We start from the raw sequence: 23984 nt of genomic DNA on the forward strand, positions 1-23984 counted from the left end.
GCTTAGTGAAGATCAGCGTCAGTTTTTGCTTTTGTCACAAAACCCACCCACATGGAAAGAACCTATATGTGGATATATGCCACATATAGGCAAAACTGAGGTGCATATATGTGCATATACAGGAAATATAGGTCTCCTGTATTGCTTCTTCATATCCACATATAAGCCCTATACATACAAGATATGTCTTCTATATAGCTAATGGCAGGATCTGGTCATTTTGTAGCTCATATCTCATTTTTGACTGTCAAACATGATGCCTAGCTCATATTTTCTATTATCAAGGCAAAAACTAAGAATTAACGGAAAAAATTCTGCAAGAACTCATGTATGTGCGAACATGTGAAATTGGTATCACATGTAATTGGCATGTTATGGAATTTAACTATGGCAATATATTAAGATGATATACAGAGCCGGACAGTAACGGAGTACATTTACTTGAGTACAGTACTTAAGTACAATTTTGAGGGATCTGTACTTTCCTCGAGTATCATTTTTGGGGAGTACTCATGACTTTACTCAACTACATTTGAGAGGCAAATATTGTACTCTTTACTCCGCTACATTTCTACCAGAAAGACTCGGGAGATAAAATGATGTACGAAGCATACATTTATTGACAGCTCAGCAAGCACAATTATCAATTTCTTTGGCGGAAGGCCCTGTCCATGGTTCGTAATCCGAGGGTAGCGAATCTGCATTTCCTGCCTGAAGACGAAGGCAGGGGCGCAGCCGACCCCCCTGGAAGGTAAGGACAGGACCATCCTGGTGGTGGTGGGGAGGGTGGAGGTTGTTGTCGGCGGCGGCATCTGCGAACTCAAACATGTGTAAGTACGATCTTTTATACAGGAGTATAAAGACGTGATTGGATAATGATGAAGGTTATTAGTGACGTGATTGAGTCTTCCTGGCAGAACTTAGGCTAAAGCTTCCATTTCTATCCATAACCGTAAGTACCCGTTACTTCTTCTGCCCCGTCCACACGGAGACGGTCCACCGATCTTTTCTCCCCTCGTCTCAAGAAATATCCGCGTCCACACTAAACCGATGTAGTATACATGCCACACCAGCATGTGGCGCTGTAATTCTGCCACAGAGATACACTTAAAACAGAGAAGAAGACATGAATTTGCTGCACGTGGTACACAAATGAACATGGAACAATACATTTATTAATCCATGTTAATGTTAGCATTCAGTGTTTGTTCATGTTTTTGTTGCTGTTACGTGATGTAGTGGTGTTTGACTAGGGGCGAGACGTGGGCTGATGACGCCATATTTTCAGAAAATGTACAGATTCGCCGTCGAGAAGAAACGTAAAGGCGGCGTTTTCAAATATATCCACTCTGGGACCCGGTTTCAAAACATCGGTTTCACTCTTCCAAAACACCAGATCCGTGTGGACGAAAACGCCTTTCCGCTTAAAAAATTGTGCGCCGAATATACGTGCATATATGTGTACCTATATAGGTATATGTATGCACATATATATGCGTGCATATATGTACATATACCATAGGAAAATGGCCAATATTATATATGTCACATATATTAAAAACCTATATCAAAACCTATACTGAAACATATATGTTTATATAGGTTTTTTCCATGTGGGCAACTACTAGAAAATTAGCAAACAAACTTCTTCCTAACACCAGCGTTGAACAGTGTTGAGAGTGAATGGCACTGGAGGGGCTTGAGGCCTGTATAAAATCTACATTCATATCTGCACTCAAATAACATCCTGCATACATTTATAAGTCCTCACTTCAGGACCCTCTCATAATGAGTCTCTGTGATATGGAAACTTCTCTAGCAAAGAAAACATGCTCACCTCAAGAGATGACTAAACACATTTCTTTCTGCCCAGAGGTAACATCAGGAAAACATTGCTCAGACATTGTACGTGGAATTACTTCACAAACACTGTTGACCATAAATTGGGTTTATGTGTGACCTTTGGGTGACAAGACTGATGGTGTCAGGAACTGGGACTTCCTGTTGGAGCTCAGCCTGGACACACTGTGTGTGGTTCTGCGTCAGGATGGATGTACACTTGGAGATTTGTACCCTGCGTTCCCCAAACTTAGGGACAAAAAAATTTATATTTTAGAATTTGTCTTTTCTGTGGGACTTTATCATTTGGGTTTGAGAGTAAATTAAACATTAACAGCCTTAATGTATTTGAAACTCTTATAAAGCCCTGATGTAAAAAGACTAACTTAACGGGACTAACTCACCAACCCAGCTTTAACCAATCTACCATAAGACTATTTCAGAGAAACGTGGTCCTATTATTTAATGCACATACTCTAAAATGTGGCGCTTCTCTGTGGCCGACCCAGCTTCAGACCATTACTTACATACATTCAATGTCTAATCAAATTAAAGAAATTAAAGGCCAAAGACCAACAAAAATAATATTTCAGACTCTTATAATGTTTTCAGAATATTTCAAAGTCTTACTAACGGTGTGTGTTGTTTCTGTCGTAAACGGCAGCATTATATTCTCAGGACCCATTGCTGTAAACTGGGGCTGGCCACATTCAAGCAGAAACACACTGAAGAACTAGTAAAAAAAAAAAGAAAAGAAAGAAAAAAACTGCCCAAACTTTACTGTTTATATTTCCACACACATTCAATCACATCCTACAAAGCAAAAAAATAAAATAAAAACCTACTGCAAAGTATGAAGACTTGAGTTTGGCAGCGTGTGAGCGAGGTGTGCATGTGACTGGACGGCAGGCTGGCTGATCTGCTGTGATGTAGTATATATGACATGCTGGTCAGAGCGCATCCCTAATAAGAGCAATGAAGACACACTGGGGCAACAACAGGCAGCTGTTTGCTCACCGGTCAGGTGGAATGAAGGGATTGAACCGGTGGGTCTGAACTGAAGCCATCCAAGCAGAAGCTCTGAATATCTGCATGCCTCCAATTACTGCCTGTCCTGCCAGTAGCCTGTAACACACACACACACGCACACACACGCGCGCGCGCGCGCGCACGCACGCACGCACAAACACACACACACGCGCACACACACACACACACACACACACATAAATGCCCACGCAAACACACACACACGCGCACACACACACACACACACACACACACACGCACACACACACAGAGACACATACACACACGCACACACACACACACACACACACACACACACACACACACACGCACACACACACAGAGACACATACACACACACACACACACACACACATATTCCTGAGCACTTGGATTTATGCTTTCTTTTACTTGAGTAAGGAGTTTTAATGGTGAACCCACAATGTCAGAGAGCTGAAATGATACACAAAGATTAACCCCCCCCCACCCCAGTCATTGTTAGGATGGAAATCTGCATGTACTAACAGCTGTAGGTGTATTCGACCTCAAGCAGACTCCCTAAACCCTCGTCTGATTCCACACTTTCATGACGTAATGCTGCTTTGACTGTCGGTAGAAGCTTGTGCATCAATGTCACGTAGCAGCCATAAAGAGGGAACCCATGAACATCCCTCTGACATCTAAAATGACAAATGCTCTACACAGTCCTGTGGGGTTCACGATCACACGCATGTTGCGACCATTGTAAGTCCACAAGCCCGCACATGCAGTGTGCCATTTGATACATGTCCTTGGAAACTTTGACTGACTTTACACGGCGAGCATGAATACACACGTATTCCTTGAATGGCCAGTGTCAGACTCACCGACAACGTCATGTGCTTTTTATGGTTATTCTGACTAACCCTAAATTTCACAAAATGTTTATACCATAAAAAATCTTCAAATATTAATGTTACATATGAATAGTAAAATAATATAAATGCAGTTCAAACTTTCTTCTTGTACATACAGGCACTGTATTAAGCATCACATAACCTGTTCACTAAAAAGTATTTCATGGTCCTGTGACAAAACTTTGCCTACATCTAATCAACTTTACTTTTATAGTTCTCTATACAATACAGATTGTTTCAAAGCAGCTTCACTGTAAGCAGAAGAGTAACAGAATGAATAATGCAACTTAAAAAATTCTGCTATAAAGCAGCTGTATTGAGACAACAGTGTCATTATTCATATCCCTTTAGTTCGGTTCAATAAACCTGTGAGAAATTTAGATTTATTTCACCAATTTAATACAAAAAAAGTTTAATTCAGCAATAAGCAGCTTTCATTATTCAATAAAGTAAGTTCAATATTGATTACATTCAGATCAATAACAGCACTGAAGCTGCAACAACGACAGATAACCGATGTTCTCACGATCTAACCCATAACCAAAGTGACTAAATTATCAAAGAAAACAACTTTTACAACACTGGAATGTTTAATCACATTTAATCAAACAAGTCAATCAACAGCAACTTTGATTTGTTTACCTGTAGTTTCTAGATGGAGCGCAGACACTAAACTGATGGAAGCTGGATCTAAAAGCTTCTGATGACTGCTCATTTCTCGATTTCTGTTACTTAAAAAAGAACATAAAACATGGTTCATACACAAGACACGCCTAATACTATTATGTGACAGATTTGTTGAATAATGCAGCACCGTTCACACAGCACAGGTGTACCGGAGATAAAGTCTTATGATGTTTATGGTGTCAGTTCATTAGAAAATTGCAGTTATCGCTCTTGTTAATAATGTAACAGGACTGATGAGACAAGATTCTGCTGCTCTGTGAACATAACAAACACACACACAATCTTTATGAAACCCCAAATAAATAATAGTGAGACACTTCATGGATTTACCCTCAATTTATTTACCAATGTCTTTCTACTGCTGCCACTGGATTATTTTTATTGCTACAATGCTTCATTTTGTATTTTCCTTGCTAAAATTACTGTTGAACCTGCTTCTGTGCTTCTGATAATTGTATGGATTAGCTGAAGTAAATTTTTGTTATGTCTCAGTTTTTATTTTGCTCATCCTGAGAGAACTGACAAAAGAGGTGTATAATAGTGATATTTTCCACAACATAATATTTGTGCACATTAAATCCGTTTACTGATATTCTTTAAATGAGTGTCATTTTTATTTTTGCAGATGTGTGTAATTATGACATCTACCAGCAGGTGCTAACAGAGCGATACTGTAACTAGCAAAACCTTGACCCCTTGAAATAGACATTTGTCAACCATTCATTTAGCTTTCCTTTTTTTCGTGTGTGGTGTGAAAGGGCTTTCAAGATACTCGCAAAGCATTGAAGACTTCACTCAGTACAGTGAGGCATTTTCACAGCAAGGTTGATCCCTTTGATTTGTTTTTGTTTGTCTTCAGGATCATTTTGACTTGTGGAGTTACACAAAGATTAGCTTGAGAAAGAGAGAAAGAGAAAGCGTGAATATGTGGTGTCAGTGTGCCGTGATAGTGGGGGGTTATGAAGCACATCTGGTGGAGTATGTGGGTGTTTCTCAGAGCAGCTTCCCTTCCGTACCAGTCCGAGCCGTCACACGGTTGATTTACGCCCCTCTAATGTCATGGAACGAAAACATGGAAACTGTGCCATAAACATTGAATTCCTCATAAGTTGTGAGAGTATGATTCAGTGTGTAGGGAGGAGGTCCAGCTTTTTACAAGACCATCAGTGCACACACACACACACACACACACTTTCACACAGGAGCAGTGAGTGCTGCGTGAGGGAGAAGTGTGTTATCTCATGGTGACCCCACAGCTCTCATTCTCAAATCCAGTAACTTTCCATTCCTGTTTTCTTTATTTAGGGATACATGTCATCGCCAATGAGACTGTGTTTATGATTTCACACAGAAAATATTTTGGTAATGACTTTAGTTGAATGCTTGGCTATTCTGTTTGGGAGGGAGACAGAAGCAGACGGATGCTCTCTCAGTTTGTGAAAGATTAATGCAAACTGTGGATTACCAGTGCCATCGCAGGCATTACACCAGAGTCTATTGATTTTCCTTCAGCTCATTCGGAAGATGAAAAGAGAGAGGGCTATTCTCCACAGAGATGCTGCACGTCTGTTTTACCAAGAGCTTCTGCTGTCCGTTTTCGCTTGGCATTGCTGCTAACACAGGCTGCTCTTCTCCAGCATTAAGCACAATAAATGCTGGAACATTCTTATCCTTCATAGACCAGGCAGATTTACAGCATGTTGTACACACTCATGACTGACAGCGCAGACATGATGAAGACCTGCCGCACCCTTAAACTGCATAAAATCTGAAAGTGTAAGACCACTTTCATTTTTCTATCTATGACAAGCCTGTGTGCTGCGTCTCATGAACAGCTCGTATATGTGGTGTAGGAGTGATGGTGTTGTGAAGAGCTGTGCACTTTAATCTGCTCGTTCACAGCCCACAGCATTTGCACAGGTCTGCGTGATGCCATACAAATCAAGTACATGAGAATCTTTTGTTTAAAAATTTGAGGATGCCATGCAGTGAAAACGTCACCTTGATCTGGAGTTAAGATCCATGAAGATGATCACCGAACCCCAGAACTATCCAGCTGATGAAAGTGTCTGCTAAACAACTGATAACATCTGTGGTCTTGTGAACAAGAGCAAGTTTTATACAAATAAACCAGACATTTCATGACATTGTAACCAAGATAAATCTTTTGTGATCCCAGAAAACTGTGGCCAAAAATATATGTGAATCCTCATGCGTCTGAAAATATGACTTTATGAATGTACAACTTAGTGTTTATGTTTCGGTACCCCACTTTTGTGTATTACATTTATAAACTCCTCGCAGGGTTTGCACAAATATGATAATTTATTCTCAGTACTTTCCTTTAGTACTAAGTTATAACATGTTTATTTTTCTTGGTTTATCCACAGCATGAACATGAGCATATAGGCAGACAACCTAATTAGGGGACCTAATAAGTGTTAAATGATTAAATTACTTAAGTTTAAATAGTTTTTAATGACTAGTTCCCCTTTGTCAAGACCTCCTGTTGTAATAAAATAATGCATATGATGTCAGCACTATTAAAATAATTTTAAGACTTATAACAGTGTTCCCTAGTTTCTTGATTAGGAACCTTGGTTTTAATAATAATAATAATAATAATAATAATAATAATAATAATAATAATTTTGATTAGGAACCTTGGTTTTAGACCTCGTTAACAAGCATAGGCTCTTGTATGTCAATCATAAACAGAATTACTCACAAAATACAATCCTTACACAGGTACTGTCACGGTTGGTAGAACGGTTGTGTCATTCTGGTCCTGTGTGGGTGGGTTATGTGTGTGTCTCGTTATCACTGATTGTTTTATGTGGAAGTGACCGCTAATTGTTCCATCAGCAGCAGCTGTGATGCAGTTCCAGCTCTCTATTTATTGCCCTGTCTTTCGTCTTGTGTTTGTCAGATCGTTGTTTGAAGTCTCCTGTGTTCGTGCCTGGTCTTTTTGTCCTTGATAGTTTCCTGTTTCACTCAAGATGGATCGCTTCGCTCCTGTCACCATCGTGGGTTCTTCACCTTCTCACTCATCGCAGGATCGCCCATCTCAGTCCCTGGGTCACGCTATCTGGTTCTTGACCTGATCCCTGGCCATGAGAGATCTGCCTCATATTCATTGTGTGGCTTTGTTTATTATCTGATGTTCTGTGTGAACTTGGTTCATTAAACTTCATTGCTTCCACTCCTATTTTGCCGTTTCAGGTACCTTCTAAAAACCTCATAGCTGAGACTAAAAAGCATCCCAATTATAAATTGACCTTAAAAGTGGAGTAATCCTTATTGCATTATCCTTATGTTAATTTCTTAATAAAGAGAGAGTCAAATAATGAGTGGGTGGTTTTGTAATACTACTACAGAGAGAAAATCATTCCAAGAAAAATTTGGAAAATAAAAAAAAAGTCAAGAACCAAACTTTACCATTTTTCTTTTTTTGCTATTTAAGATTAAATTAACTGAAAAGATGAAGAAGACTCAAAATCAAACAGCCACTCTTGGAAATAAATGCTCAAAAGTGCAGAAGATGACAACTGAAGAATGAGGATTTTTTCTAAACAACAGTCAACAGAGACTGAAAAACAATCCCAAAACAAAGAAACAAACAAAAAATTGTCTTAATCTGCCAGGGAACGCATCAAATATTAATCATGTGTAAACCTTTACACATGGTCTTTTGTGTAAATTCAGTTATTATTTTTTTAATGACGAACATCTTGCATATTCTGTAATATGTAAACGTACCATATACTAAGAACAATGAAAGCTATATGATTATGAGACTGATGAGTGATCAGAATGGCTATTCAGCTCAAATATCCCTTAAAATGATATTAAAGCAGACAAGCTTGAGCTGGGAAAATCCTCAGGGTGGGACATTTGTGAAGCTCTCTATCAGAGTAAATGGCTTTTGTGTGTGTGTGACTGCTGATAGATGTTGCTCTAGTTGTGTCAGAGCTGTGGCCACGTTTGGGCAGGTGTGTCTTTGGCTCAGACACGTATCGCCATGAAACAATCAGCTCATTGTGCAACATCTACATTCCAGCCGCCACATGAGCGTCTCAAAGCTGCTGCACTTCACGTCCATCTGTGAGCCAGCAGCGACCGCGGCCGAAACACACCTACACAACCGCGTGTCTCGCGCTCAAAACTGATTTACTGAATAAACATCCATCTGATGTGACCTGTTCTCTGTCAAGAGCTCTTGTACATTTAATTGCCATTTCACATGACTATTGTGTAGTGAGAACTGGTATTCTTTCTTTAGTGTTGGATTGTGGGAGTGCCCAAAGACACTTCAGAGAGATGTAGAGGTATATTTTGTTAGTCCAGGTTGGGTGTCTGGACAAGGTCCCTAAGCTGTTTTATAGTTTAACCAGCCTTGACTTGTTGGATGGTGACATGTATCTGCTGACTAGCAGGATCAGTGCGCTAAGCTGCAGTGTGATGCTTGAAAGGCTGTTGGCATGTGCTGGTGCCTGCGTTTTTCACCCTTGACTGAAAGCATATGCTGCGTACAGTGTTAGCTTGTGTTAGCCTGTGTGCACGTGTATTCATATTTGCTAGCATATGAATGTGTGTGTGTGTGTGTGTATGGGTTCCTGGCCATTTCCGACACATCTGGCAGTGCTTGGCTCCTTCAGGTGAATCATGTCTCTTGGGAGGCTGCCTCACTATGTGTGTGTGTGTGTGTGTGTGTGATGGGAGGCTGGATTCCAGCGTTGTGGCATCTGCAGTGTGGAAGGAAGCATGTGAATCTGTCTCACAGTTAATTCAGATACCACATGCTTTTCTAATTCCACCCTGTCACCGCCCCTCAGCCCTTAAAGGGAAACATCAGAAACAAAATGTGGAATTACATGCAGTTGATGATGTTTCTGCAGCAGTTTGGAGTGGGTAGAGCTAACCGCTTGTGACAGAGGCAGAGGGAAGGTTGAACTCGTCCCAGTGCTGGCGGGAGAATGGTAGCACAGATACGTTTAGCACTGACAGGGCTTCTTTACATGGCTGACGGTATTCATAGGGCCAAGAGAAGCTTTCACACTTACAAGCCCCAACACACATCAGCTGCCTGGGGCGGCGCATGCCTCCATCTGCGATCAACAGATAACAGCCTAAAACTGCTGCTCTCCACCAACAAAACACCTAAACATTTACCCTTTACTCTATCTACCAAGCTGAACAAGAGATTAACAATAAAAAAATCTCTCTTGGTTTTCTTGAAAGCGTCTCTCTATCAGTCACATTTGAGCGGATTGTGTGTGTTAACAGGTGGAGTAAGGCTGTTTTGGAGGAAAAGGGTCATGAGAGTTACACGAGAATCAAACAGCTGAGAGAGTTTGTCTCCCCCCTAATGAAGAGACAAGAGGATGGAGACACGAAACACCAAATACACCCACATACTAAAATAAACCAGCTCCCTGCCCACATCCACACACTTTCATGCAGACACACTGCACCCTACACCCCTCGCTGACACCGGGTCACTTGTGTGTGTGTGTGTGTGTGTGTGTGTGATGGGTTACACCTGCAGGTTGACGCACGATTTGTTTCACAATCTACGTTCACTGATATTTTATAATAAGCTTTCAGAAAATAATTCTCACTGAAACTAATTGTTACATTACAGTAAGATAATGAACAGAGCTCTGTGCTTGCATTTTTAGGAGCACAGTCTAAATCAGCCTAATCTAACTATTCATAAGTGTCACTTGCATCGTGTGCTTAAAAATTAATTTTCACAGTCAAACACGGTCATTTTGTGGCACTGTAGAGCCAAAGCATGTTCAGAGATAATATTGCTCTAATCTGAAAAATCTTGTTTGGCAGATCCCTCACAGCATCGCGGTTCTAGATGACTTTAACATATAGTACTCACATACTGCAGGCCCTTAGCAGCAACTCAACACACACCAGTTCCTTCAGCTGACACTAATGTCACTAATACTCCTTCTAACACGGACTGTGTGTGGAGAGAGTGATAGTGATGCCTACTGCCACGTGTGTGTGTATGTGTGTGTGTGTGTGTGTGTGTGTGTGTGTATGTGTGTGTGTGTGTGTGTGTTGGGAATGTCAGTGTTTCTAGTACTGTTCTGACGGACCGCTGGGCGATGGGTGTGTAGTGTTTGGCTGGTAATACTGAACGCCGTCCCCTGCTAAAAGATTCCAGAAGCTTCTCCTCCTCACAGGGCTCCTGGGTCATGCGTTTGTCATCATGACCTCTGACCCCTCAGGCCAGCGTGGCAGCAGGAATGTAGGAGATGTTTACGCTGCTGAAACTGATGGAGTCCAGGTGGCTGCTGCAATCCCTCCAATCTCTCTCTTTCCTTCTCTTTCTCTCTATCACTTGGTCACTCCCTCTATTCTGCTAGATTCTGCTAAAATTACTAAAATCTGCTGAAATATTCTGCTAAAAAATATTTCTCTTTATTTATTCCTTCTCTTTCTAGCTTCTACTTATTTGAACAATACTTAAAACTTGGTATTACAAGCACTTTCTGTGTCTGCCTCTTTAAAGCCCCTTTCACACTGCAATTCCGGCAAATACACGGGTAAAGTGTTCCGGCAATTGTTCCCGGGTCGCTAGATTCTGCACCTTCACACTGCCAATGACTAACCCGGGATATGTGCGTGTTTTCACACACAACCCGTAAAGATCCCGTAACGACACGTGACATCAGCGCGTGATGTGTAATGTACGAGTCGAAAACATTAGGCACGTTATACTTTCACTGAAGCAAGCGAACGATCTCGGCGTCAGCGCGGAAAGTGAGGAACTAACTGATCTCTGCTTCAGATATTTTTTTGTTGCAAACGTTGATCTTCCTTCAAAACAGCCGCCAAAAGAGTTGCGTGATAACTCGCGTCATCACTTCGACACGGCATTAGATCTGGCTTTACGTGCAGCGTGAAAGGGGCTTAAGAAGAATCCCTTTATGTGTCCCCATTTTAAGCTGCTTAGGATAACAAAACCAAATGACTAAACGTAAATGTAAATGTAGATCTTTGTTTTATCTGGATAAAACACGTTATGTGTGTAACAGCTCATAATTTCAGTTGGTTTTGTGAGAAGTCCTCTGATGGCTGTATTCTCAGAGGCAAATTTTTATTATAAAATTATTCAGAGGAGAGGAAGTGCAGGCATTGTCATCGAGCATTTTGCAGTGTGTGTGTCCCATCTTCACGATGATGGTCCATCTCTCTCTCCATCATTCATCTGCAGATGGCTTTTTGAAGTGCTCTTTAACTTCTGGAAAGTTTTCCACCCCCCATCCCCCTTTTAAAAGGCCATTAAACTGTGTTGTAATGCAAACGGTAATTCTAAAGAGACCAAACAGGTGTCCGATGTGCAGGCAGCGTGTCTAATGTAGCTATTACATGGACAACAGCAGATTATCATAAAAGCATCTCTCCTTAATGTGGACTGGACTGATCAATAGCAGACTGGCGATGAGACACACACACACACACACACACACACACACTGCAGACTGGAACTGGTATTTGCTGCACTTTATTAATCCTCTGCAGTGTCCTGACCTGATTCCATGCACACATTGAATATTTCGCCGTCACTTCGGGCTTGACAGCCGTTTGCAGTTCTGGAAATTCCAGGGTTTGGATTAGGGTTAGGGTCAGATTTAGCGCTATCCCGTTTACCTTTGCTCTGCCTCTACATACATCTGTCTTTGCTTCGCCCAGGGCTTGTTCCTGCTTCTCTGTGAGCACAGAGAAGAGAGAGGTCAGAGGTCACACAGCTCCTCCACAACCATCTGACATAACATCTCTCTGAAAGTGGCATGGGTGTTGGATTTGAATACGAGGACTTCTCATGGCTGCCGTGGCCTCCAGCTTGTTCAAAGGCAGTATTTTTAGAGACACTATGAGAGAGAAGCTGCTCTTCGCTGCTCTCTGTGTTTTTGAAGTACTCTCTGCAGGCACAAAGCTTTTACTCGTGCATTTTGGATTAAAACGATCCTCATTAAAGCACTATGAGGCTTTTCATCCTTTCAGCGGTGTGAGGGAAAGATTATTTAACGTGTTTTATTGAGTTTGTTTTCACAGAGATGTGTCGTGCTTCACTGAATTTAACAGAATCACTGAAATTTAATTTGGAGTAATTAGTAATATTTATATTTTATATATATATATATATATATATATATATAGAGAGAGAGAGAGAGAGAGAGAGAGAGAGAGAGAGAGAGAGAGAGAGAGAACTATATATATATATATATATATTTATATAGAGAGAGTCTCAGTGTTTAGTACAGCTTAGTTGTTTAAGGAACAGTTTTCTGTCATAATTTACTATCTCTGTTGTTGTTCCAAACCTTTTTATCTTCTTCTTTCTTGGCAATGACAGTACATCATTGCTTGTTTTAACATTAAATAAAAGTGCCCAAGAACATCAGCAAAAATATATAACCAATCTGCTGATTACTTCCAATGTGTTGTAAACGGTTTTGGTGAAAAACAACCTGACATTTTACAGAAAAAATATTTTACAGGAAAATGATTACTCTTTTGAAATGAATTAAAATGCACCGCCATTGTAATGAATTCATCCGACTGGATATTCATTACATTGTTTCCTTTTGTGATTGACAGAAGAATGAAAGTCATACGAGTTTGGAACGAAAACAAAGGGGAGTAAATGATAACAGAATGACCATGTTTGGGTGGACTATTGCTTTAATGTTTGTGAATGAACGATGTGTGTAAACAGTTTATTTTAGCTATAATCTTAACCCTTTACAACTAAACAAAACAACAAAAACAACAACAACAAAACAACCAGAGACAACAAACTAGCCCCCCCCCCCCCCCCACAAAACTCTCATTAGTTTATTATAATATCACAGTGTTTTTGATCAGTAGTTCCTTATAATTTGAACATTATTTAAGTTGATTGGGTCAAATATGTTAGGTTACCCTTTCTTCCTCTGGGATCAATACAATTCTTTGATATATTTGCCTAAAATCATACAGCACATCATGTAGCATCTGTACATGAACAAAACAAGTGCAAGACGTGCATTATAGGATATTCACCTTACCTTTTGTTTACACACAAGACCAAATGTGTGCAGTTCAATACTTAGCGTTAATTAAATTATATTCTAACTGTTGGTGTGTCAAAAAACTCTCATATGTCCCTGTATGTTGTAGATGAAGCGATTTTTGTTTGCATGTGAAATGCAGTTCGCAGGAGGGAATCTGCCAGAATGAGCCGCTGCTCAGCGTCGAACTCGACTCCAGACCGAAGCCTGAGGGAGAAGATCAGCAAAACTAATTCTGTCTATAAAAAAGCTATCTTACAAACAGCAGCACTGCAATCCAGCCAATTTCTGCATGTTGATTTGATAAGTGTCCTCTGGGTCTCGCTGCACGACTGAGGGCTTCCCATGTGTGACTTCATAAAATTTGCCTCTTACAAATAAAGCTTTGATCTCCTGTAAGTAATACAGATTTAACCGAATATTTCAAGCTATATTAGTTACACAGTAATAGTTCATGCCATTTTGCTTGTTGTAAATTTGTAGTTAAGGATATGAGATGCTCACTCATCTGTCTCTGAGTGTTAAAGAAGCAAAAACCTGTTAAAACCTGCTCTGTAATGGATTAAACGCAGCATGTTTTTACCTGCTGTATAATTGGTGTATTAAAATGTCAAGTGACTTCACCAAATGTAATATCGCCTCATCAGCTCAGTAGATAAAAACGTCATGGACTGATTGTCATACGTTCAAGGGACAGTTCCTAGAAAGGTGTTTTTAATTAATTGTTTTTGAATTCAAGTGAAAAATCATTCACATCCTCCTGCCTAACCAATGATTTTTTTTCTAGAGAAAATACAACCAAGTGTTTTTTGGAAATGACTCCTATCCTGGTATTTAAAGCAGATATGTGACAACTGAATCACTGCAAAGAAAACATTGAATTGGATGAAATATATAAGATTCTGGTGAGCAAAAGCATAAGTTGCTGGGATTGATCAGAGGCTGTTAAAGCACACACACACACACACACACACACACACACACACAGTATCCAGTGCTTGAGTGTGTCTTGTGCCGGGCTGCATTGATTTAATGCATTACTCAAACTGCTGGAGTGAGAGAGCAGAGGTAGAGAGTCTCTCCTGACTGCATTAGGAGCCTCCAGCCTTTGTGATTCCTTTTGATCAAATCTCTGTGAGAGACGCGTGTCATGCCCTCTTCCAGCCAGCTGTGAGGAGACTGGCCCGCCACCCAGTGGGGGAGGTGTGTGTGTGTGTGTGTGTGTGTGTGTGTGTGTGTGTGTGAGAGAGAGATCTCTTAAGGTGAGAGGCAGAGAGTTCGACGGGTAGGAGGGTCTTATTCCACTCCCCAGCGCCCAGTTCCAGCACACACTCATCCTGGACACGCTCACACACTCACATGGGCCTGCGGACGCGCGCAGTGATTGTTGATTGCAGGAGAAAGTGTGTGTTGTGTAGGTGAGTGTGACTGAACTGTGAGTGATGGATCTCTTGCAGTAGAAGGGAGAACTTGTACAGACAGGAGCTGATGGAATGGCAAACTTCTCAGAAACACTGGAAACTTCAGTTTGATCAAAATGTCTGAGGTAAGAAGTTTAGTTTGAGTTTGAGTCTTTCTTAGAGAAATTAAATAAGAAAAAAAGAGGATTGTAAGTTATGTGCATGGACTTTTATGGTGAGCAAAATGCATTTTAAAAGCTTGCTTATTCTGTGAGCTGTTCTGTGCTGTGTGTTTATTGGTGTGCAGGACAAAAACAAGCTCAACTATGCATATGAATATGAATCTATGTATTAAGAGCAATTTAATAACTAGATATTTCAGGAGAAACTTTATTGTGCTCTTCAAATGGGTGTGATGTGTCTTCACAAGTGTGTGAGTTTGTTGCTCGTCCACTGGAATGTAATTCAAGACAGTATTAATTCTCCGCCGCAGTGTTTGTGTGTGGAATGCTTGTTTAATCTAAAGACCAATGTGAAAGACACATTCATTATAGACAATCACCGAAAGATTTTTGTTAATGGAACAACAGGAGTCAAATTGTTATTTTTCTCAGCATTAATAAATCCTGTCTCTGTCTTTCTGCTAATGGTGATAAGTTAGTGTCCCAAAATGGGACTAAGACCCCATTTCTGGGCGGGCAAACACAGTTAATGGCCTTGGGGCGTGAAAGCTTTGTGTGTGTGTGTGTGTGTGTGTGTTTGTGTGTGTTTGTGCGCTGACTTCATTAAGCTCATGTTGATCTGTCACTGTTGTTTGCTATTACAGGCCTGTTTTGTGACAGTCATACTCTTTATTTTAGAGATTCACCGCTGCACTTGTTTACACTGTACACCGCTGCTTTTCTCTCTTCATATACTTGCACATCTTAAATATATGCTTTTGTGGTCCCAGTAGAACTACTAACTTGTACACTTTGTTAAAATAATATTTATCTGATAATATGTGACATTCTGGTTTAAAACATATCAGTCAGGATTTTACTTGTGATCTTTGGTTTACAAATAGTACATAGCAAAAACAAAATCTTTTTAATAATCAGTCAGTTAATAAAGAGTAAATTGTTATAATTTTTAAGAAATTTAATTATTTCTTAATAAAATTCAAAATAATATGCTGTATCATTGCTGTAATGTATTTCACAATACAGTCGCACCATTAGCCATAAAGCTGTATTATTATTAAACTGTTGAAGTGCCATGTAATACAAACATTTTCACATATATTTCAAAAAGAGGAATGTAATGAAAACAGTAATAATAAAGCTTTGGAAAATGAACTGCACATAAGCCAGCATAAGTAACAATTTGAAATGTATTCAGAAATAACTCCAGAAGTTTCTTTTATGTTACCTAATGCATTAAATCATTTTATTCTATTGCCTCTCATGATGTAAATATGTACAGTTCATTGGGAGTTTTGTCCATTTTCAATGATTGCGCTCTCTTTGTGTCTTTTATAGTTATGGTTTGAGGACAAATAGTTATGGTGCAGTTATATTGTCTGTTACCTGTTACCATGTTATCGCAATATAGACAAAGTGACATTAATTAAATTGAATTTACACTGACTCACTGTATGTTTTATGTCCAGATGAATACTTTATTTGATTTATATATCTATATATGAATGTACCGTGAGGTCCAGTCTAAAACTCTAGAAAAAATTCTTACATTTTGATTTTTTTAGTCTCTGAATTGAAAGAAAATCAGCATTAATTCATTATCAGCATAACAGCATATCAGTAAGAAAAAGTGGAATATTTTTTTAAATCTATATCTGGTGTCTCTTGGTTTAACAAAAGCACTGGAGCTATGAAAAACTAATGATCACACACACACACACACACACACACACACATGTATTTTATAAGTGAAAGTATGAAACTTTGCATATTGGATAAATAGATGGACTGTATTAAAGCTTAGTGACTTTATTACTGTGTGTTTGACAGGCTATTTGCTGCACGGTGTTGAACTGCAACTGTGACAGTTTCAAACCTGGTAAACTGAGGCGGCGTCTCTGTGAACACTGCAGGCACGGCTGGGTCCCCCATGGTGAGTTTCACATTCTGAATAATATTACATTTCACACAAACATTCACACAACTTCAGACCACATTTAACACTCTTGACTGTTGTCTGTTTCTCTCTTTTTGACTCTCCGTCTCTTCTCCTCTTGAACGGCACTTTAAAGGAATATTCTGGGCTCAATCCAAGTTAAGCTCAATTGATGAATTATGTTGATGTTTTCTTTAAAAAAAAATTGTGTTACACTGAATGAGGCATAATTATATCAAAGAAAAATGCTTACACATTTTTTTTTAAATACAATTTTACAGACTGGTTTCCATGAATTCAATGCCTAAAACCCTTTATGATGAGCTCAAATAACACAATCTTCAACAGAAGAATTGAAGTAGTTTTATAAAATAATCTTCACATTTCTGCTTTTAAATCCTCAAAATAATTACATACATTTATTTCCATAATAAATGCCTGTGTTTTTCTTTAAAGAAAAAGCCAAATCAGAAAAAAATGTTTTGTGGTGATAATCAACATTCTTTCAATGGGTATATTAAAATAATAATAAAAATAAATAAATAAATATTTTAATGCTAAATCGGTGTAAATTAATAATTACTTTATATTTTGATGTAGTTGTTATGTTTCATAGATCATTTACATTATTTTCTGTAATTTCTCATCCAAAAAATCAAGTCTATTAAAGTACACTTTTATTTCAATGCATATGCAACATGAAGAATTCTTCTCAAATTGATAAAAATGCACAGTCAATCACAAACAACAACAAATACAAATATTGAGATATGAATGACAGAAATGATTTCATGAAACATATAGAGATGCTTTGCTGATTTCTGAATGTAAACCGATGCCTGTTTTGCTGAATTGCAGCTCTGAGTAAGCTGAAGGTTCATCACATGTACCAAGGAAGCCAGGTGGAGATTGTTCACTCCAATGTGGTATTTGATATCTGTAGTCTGATGCTTTATGGGACGCAAGCAATTCCAGTGCGTCTTAAGATATTGCTGGACCGACTCTTCAGTGTTCTTAAGCAGGAGGAGGTTATTCAGATCCTAAATGCACTGGACTGGACTCTCCAGGACTACATTCGTGGTTACGTACTTCAGGTGAGCTCACACTGACCCGACCTGCAGAAAAACACACTTCAATTTGAGATAGATAATTACAGTTTTGTCACACTTTTCCTTAAAATCTAGTGGTGAGCCACTGAGATTTCTTCGTTCTATTTGCTTGTCAAGTATTCTGGTGGTTGAATTAAATTCATGGTAGTTCCTCTAGTGGACAATGTAAAGTTAAAGCCTCTTCAGACCTCCAGATGAATGCTGTATGATAAAATATTTATTCTGGTTACAACATGAAGCTGCTGCATGACTTTCAAAGCCTGCTGGCACTCAAGAGTAATTACAGGCGAGCTGAAAGACTTGCCTGACTCCCCTCTGATCTCTCCCCTCCCCTCCTACTTTGACAGGGAAACCCGCATCATCTAAATGAAGAAGAATTACGCTCCAGAATGAATTGCTCTGCTGCAGTAATTAGACCTCTCAAGTCCACATGCATTAGATGTATGGTTGACTTGTTATTTAGTAACTCTTTCAATCTGTCAGATGTTATGGAGTATTTTAGGGCCCAGGTGTAGAACATTTGTTAGTTTAAAACTGATGATCCAAATGATATTCCCCGTTTGTATGTGTCTAGGATGTGGCCGGTAAGGTATTGGACCGCTGGGCCATAATGACCTTTGAAGAGGAGATCGTTACGCTGCAGCAATTCCTGCGCTTCGGAGAGACCAAGTCCATTGTGGAGCTCATGGCGCTGCAGGATAAGGAGGGACAGGCAGTCATAGTCCCAACCACAAGAACCAATTCTGACATCCGCAGCTTCATCGAAAGCAGTACGCAGAGGCCTGTGCGTCTGCCAGCTAAAGCTGAAGAACCTGGTTGCAGTAACGGACACCATTTTGAAACACTGGTGAACAGTATGGCCCTCATGCTGCCCCTGCAAATGCTGAATTCTGTTCAGGCACCATTGCTAAGCTCCAGTACTGATTCTAGCCACCAGGAGGCACAGATGAGACATGAGACATCCGAAGTGAGCCTTGATGGCGGTGGCCCGTTTGACCCAATGAGATCAGAGGGTCTGATGGACACAGAATCTCCAAAGATAGAGTCAGAAGAGTTTAACGTGAGTGGAAACTCCTCTCCCTCCACGCCTTGCACACCCTCCATCACTTCTGAAATCGCACACATGTCTCCTGAGAACAAGGTAAGGTGTGCAGAGAAGAGCGGATCCTTGAAGAAGGGCCGTGTGTTCTGCAGTGCCTGCGAGAAGACCTTTTATGATAAAGGCACGTTGAAAATACACTATAACGCTGTTCATCTGAAGATCAAACACAAGTGCACCATCGAGGGCTGCAACATGGTCTTCAGCTCCTTACGTAGTCGGAACAGGCACAGTGCTAATCCGAACCCTCGGCTGCACATGCCTATGAACCGCAATAATCGTGACAAGGACCTGCAGGGTGATCTGAGCCCGAGAGAGGAGGATGGAGCCGAGGGTGAGAAGAGAGACTTTGCTGCCATCCCAGAGAGCAGGACTGTCTCAAGTTTCATCATCCGCAACTCAGAGCACAAGCTCCATGGCTCTTTATCCAGCATGAGCCAGAGCGGCATCCTCTTTCCCAATCTAAAGACTGTGCAACCTGTGCTTCCCTTTTATCGGAGCCTGGTGACCCCAGCTGAGCTAGCTCATACGCCAGGCAGCCTGCCCTCTCTCCCACTTCTGTCTTCCTCAGTGCCCGTGAGCACCAGTCATATGCAGACCAGTTCAGATCAGATGCCTAAGAAGAAGTCTAGAAAGTCCAGCATGCCTATCAAAATTGAGAAGGATGAGCTGGCAGCTGAAGGTGTGTCTGAGGAAGAGAATCCAGCCCTCAGCCCCTGTATAGACACAGAAAAGTGTGACATTAGCAGCATGGGGCACGAACCTGTGGACTGTGGCTTTCGATTCGGGCCTGACTCACAGGACACAGAATGGGACAAACTGACTCAGGCAGACAATCATATCGTCTCACTGTCATCTACTTCTTTCTTTCACACTAAACAGAATGATGAGAAAGAAAGGGAGTCATCAAAATGTGAAGAACAAGCATGCAGTTCACGGCCAGACCAGCCCTGTGGCCACCGACCTGCCCATTTCACACACATCAGTGAAAACTGTGCAGACGGCTGCAATGACCCAGAGACAATATGTCCAGATGATAAAGACGAGCAGCCACACCCATGCCAGATCTGCAGTAAGACATTTAAAAACCCTTACAGTGTCAAAATGCATTATCGAAATGTGCATTTAAAGGAGATGCACATGTGCACTGTGGATGGCTGCAATGCTGCTTTTCCATCCCGTCGCAGCAGAGACAGGTAAGATGTTTAGGCTTGAGGAAACGTTACACAAGGCAGTTTTTTAAAAGCACATGACATGTTGTATTAGGACTAAGAGTTTGAGGATTGCCTTAATACATTCAAAAAAAGTTTAAAACAAAAGCATGTTGGTTTTCTCTTCAACATTTTTTGCTTTTAATTCTCTAGACACAGTGCAAACCTGAATCTGCACAACAGGCTGTTGACCAAAGATCATTCAGGGGCATTTTCTCTCTGCAGAGAGCATCCAGACCTCCCTCACAAAGAGCCGCTCAGCCAGATGTCTGTTATCCTCAAAGAGAGTCACCGTACAGGCCTCGTCTACCCCATGAGTAAATCGCTGGATAGAGCATCTGAGCCAGTAAAGGGCGCCGTGGAGAATGAAGTTGTACTGGACTTGAGCACCAGAGCGAGCGCCCATTCCTCCTGGGACTCAGACGTGGGCAGTGAGGAAGGGCTCCCCCTGGAGGACAGTGACGAGAGCTGTGACGGGCTGAGCGTCAGAGCGGCTGCGTCTCCGCCTTGCCTCAGTCAGCAGATGAACGGCTCATCACCCATCACCTGCCATCTCTGCCAGAAAGTTTACAGCAATAAAGGCACATTCAGGGCTCATTACAAAACGGTGCACCTTCGCCTTCTTCACAAGTGCAAAGTTCCAGGGTGTGACACTACATTTTCCTCGGTTCGGAGTCGCAACAGACACAGTCAGAATCCAAATCTACACCGCAACCTTGCAATGAATACCTCCCTGAATCAAGAGTAGGGCACACACTCAGAGCCATATCTCCTAAATATACATAGTCAAAGATTTTGGGTTCAATAGCACTCTGCTCTTTGTACTGCACAATCAAGCACAACTGGAAGGACACAATCATATTTATAATAAACCCAATGTCGTTTATCTTTTTAATGTTGAGAATTTTTTTCATCTCTAATGTAATATCTACTTGACAAACATTCCTGATATTTATTGATTTTTAAGAGCAGGACAGATGCCTAGACAAATGACTGAAGAAATGACAGAGCAAAAGATCGACGAGACAGAGATGAGAAAGCACATACAGAATCATATTTGAAACACCTTAAGAGATCCTTAAAACCATCGGTGGTGTGATACAGTATGTTAAGCCTCTCATGCTTAATCCAAAGCCACATAACAATTATGTATTGTTTCCCTTCTCTGCACTTATTTATTGAGGGACACATCCCTCCTAAGCATGAGACAGACACAGAACATTGATACAGCATGATAGAGTCGATGGCAGATGAGAGAATGACTGTTAGAAAGAGTGAGTTAGCACTACAGTGTTGGTGAGAGAGAGAGAGAGAGAGAGAGAGAGAGAGAGAGAGAGAGATGAGGAGCACGAGCTGTTTGAAGGTGCAGGACTCCCATTATCATGTGCTGAAATTAATAATATATTTGTGTTTGCTTGCTGTTCAGATTTGTTTTTATCACAAAAGATCCAGTGAAGTTGATAGATTGTGTTGCTATTTCAATCAATATGCTTTTTAAAGAGGCTGTTGTGGTCCTGTTTAGTAAGTTATTGTATGTACACTTCATTTTCAGGGGACCAAGCACCGGCAGTGTTTGATCATTTTCATATTCTTCTTGTGTTGGGGGATTTTGTGACGTCCCTGGACCAAATTTGACTTCTGTCTGTTAAAGTTTATAGCAGCACACAGTTTAATCTTCACTTATCTTTTGCATGTAACTGTTCAACCATGGGGCATAGTACCACATTTTTGTGATAACGTTTATTTCACAGGATTCACTTTGTCTTCTTGTTGTGAAATCTGTCTCATTGTCTAAGTTATTTAAGTATGAATTCTTTGCGTCTCATTTTGATGCTTAAATAACGCTTAAATAATGTTCTATTGAATTGAATTGCCACTGTAAGCTTGGCTCCTTCATTGCTGCTTTCAGCTATATTGCCATACTGCAGTTGTTATTCAGGTGGAGACCAAAGATTCTTAATCCAGGACGGTGTAAATCAGTATGAAAAACAAAAGCGTCAGACTGCACACATGGACACACCAGAGTCTTTGTGAATGCTGTAAAGCACACATATGAAAGATTCAGCTAAGATTTATTTGTCTAACACATTTTCAGTTTAAAGTGATGTTGCTCTATAATATGCTTAATATTAGTATAATCAAATGATTGTACCAGTGAAGGCTGAGGACAGCAGATAAGGACATACTGATGCATATAAAGCTGTCTGTGAATCAGAGCTGAACAAATCGAGTCTTACACTGGTTGAGCGACAAGGTTGCCACAACAGAACACACAAACCTGTGGACATTTATTCTTTTAGCTTTGTTTTATGTGTAAAACATTTTGTAAACTGCCCACCACCGTACGCTGTAATGTGAGGAGAAGGGTTATCAGGATTCTAATACCATCCTAACCCAAAATCATTTATTTGTGTTCAATAATATCATTTTGTCTGTTAATAAACAGTTTTTTAAAAATATCAGTAAATATTTACTTTTATACATATACATATAGTCAAGAAGGGAGAAATAAAATACACTTTTTTTTCTTTGTGCTTTTCCAAGATATGTGTGGTTTGACAGTCATGAAATGACAAAAATTGCATTCACAATCTTGAGTTTGACAAGGTCTGTGTTTCTTAGCCTGACATCAGACAGGATGTCTTCTTCTGAGACATTTGAGTAGATGCTGTCATCTTGTTGTCTAAACATTTCTGTATTTTACTAACTTATTTAATCTAAAGCAACATACACTTTTGTTTTATGTCTGTATATGTCATTCGCCCATCTTACACTGGGTTTAGATATGACATACCTCATATATGACATACCTGTGATTAGGCTCAGAGTACAGGATATAGACAACAGACAGTGTGTAAATTAAGTTAAGTATAAAAAAATGAAGTATACATACAGCATATAATGTTAAATTGTCTCTAGCCACATGCCACCTTTAAGTTCAACATGCACAGTCTATTGAATTTGATGAGAAACTGTAAATAAGCTGAATTTCATTATGACTGTGTAATCTAACTAATTACTTTTCCCATCGTTATAACGCCGTTAACATTACTGGAAGTTAAATGCGATGCGTTACTATACATTGATTTAATAAACGATGTAATCAGAACGCACTCCTGGCTCACACGGCGAGTGAGGAGGTGGGTTATTAACGAGATAAGCGATTATGATTGGCTAAGGCAGAGTCATATGTTTAATGGTAGCCAATCAGAGCCAGTGCTTTTACGCCACCGGCGTCCATAGTGGCGTCAAACACACATGCACGCACGCACGCGAGATTCGCAGCAGCAGAGATGGCGAGTCAGGAGCAATCCGATGAAAAGTTTGCATTTTCAAGGTAGAGATATAAGCACTAATTCAAATTCATTGTGGTCAAAGGCAAGAATGTGAATGTAATGTGTACATGTAATGTGTGACACGCGAATCTACAAAGCTAGTGGCCAAAAACACTTTTCTTAAAAAGATAATACTTGGAAGTGCAGGATAAAACTCTTGCTGTCTGTTGACGTGAAATAAATA

General features: G+C 40.2%; 1 protein-coding gene across 2 annotated transcripts; it reads left to right on the plus strand.

Moving 5' to 3' along the window:
- The first annotated feature begins 14838 nt into the window (after positions 1 to 14838).
- Positions 14839 to 23984, plus strand: LOC127933883 (zinc finger protein basonuclin-2-like). 2 transcript variants are annotated; one of them, XM_052530936.1, is made up of 5 exons: positions 14839 to 15074; positions 16941 to 17043; positions 17905 to 18140; positions 18730 to 20450; positions 20691 to 23984. In XM_052530936.1, exons 1-5 carry the CDS (start codon positions 15066 to 15068, stop codon positions 21211 to 21213), a joined length of 2592 nt encoding a protein of 863 aa, XP_052386896.1. In that variant the 5' UTR covers positions 14839 to 15065; the 3' UTR covers positions 21214 to 23984. The 2 variants fall into 2 exon arrangements, with proteins under 2 accessions (XP_052386896.1, XP_052386895.1); XM_052530935.1 differs by having other exon boundaries at positions 14840 to 15074; positions 20619 to 23984.

This window comes from Carassius gibelio, chromosome A18 (genome assembly GCF_023724105.1).
Source record: "Carassius gibelio isolate Cgi1373 ecotype wild population from Czech Republic chromosome A18, carGib1.2-hapl.c, whole genome shotgun sequence".
Lineage (NCBI taxonomy): Eukaryota > Metazoa > Chordata > Actinopteri > Cypriniformes > Cyprinidae > Carassius > Carassius gibelio.

What these genes read in the sequence shown, in the direction of transcription:
- LOC127933883 (XM_052530935.1), top strand. An exon ending in GCACGGCTGGGTCCCCCATG is followed by an intron (nt 17,044 to 17,904) that starts GTGAGTTTCACA and finishes GCTGAATTGCAG; the next exon opens with CTCTGAGTAAGCTGAAGGTT. An exon ending in TCCCGTCGCAGCAGAGACAG is followed by an intron (nt 20,451 to 20,618) that starts GTAAGATGTTTA and finishes TTAATTCTCTAG; the next exon opens with ACACAGTGCAAACCTGAATC.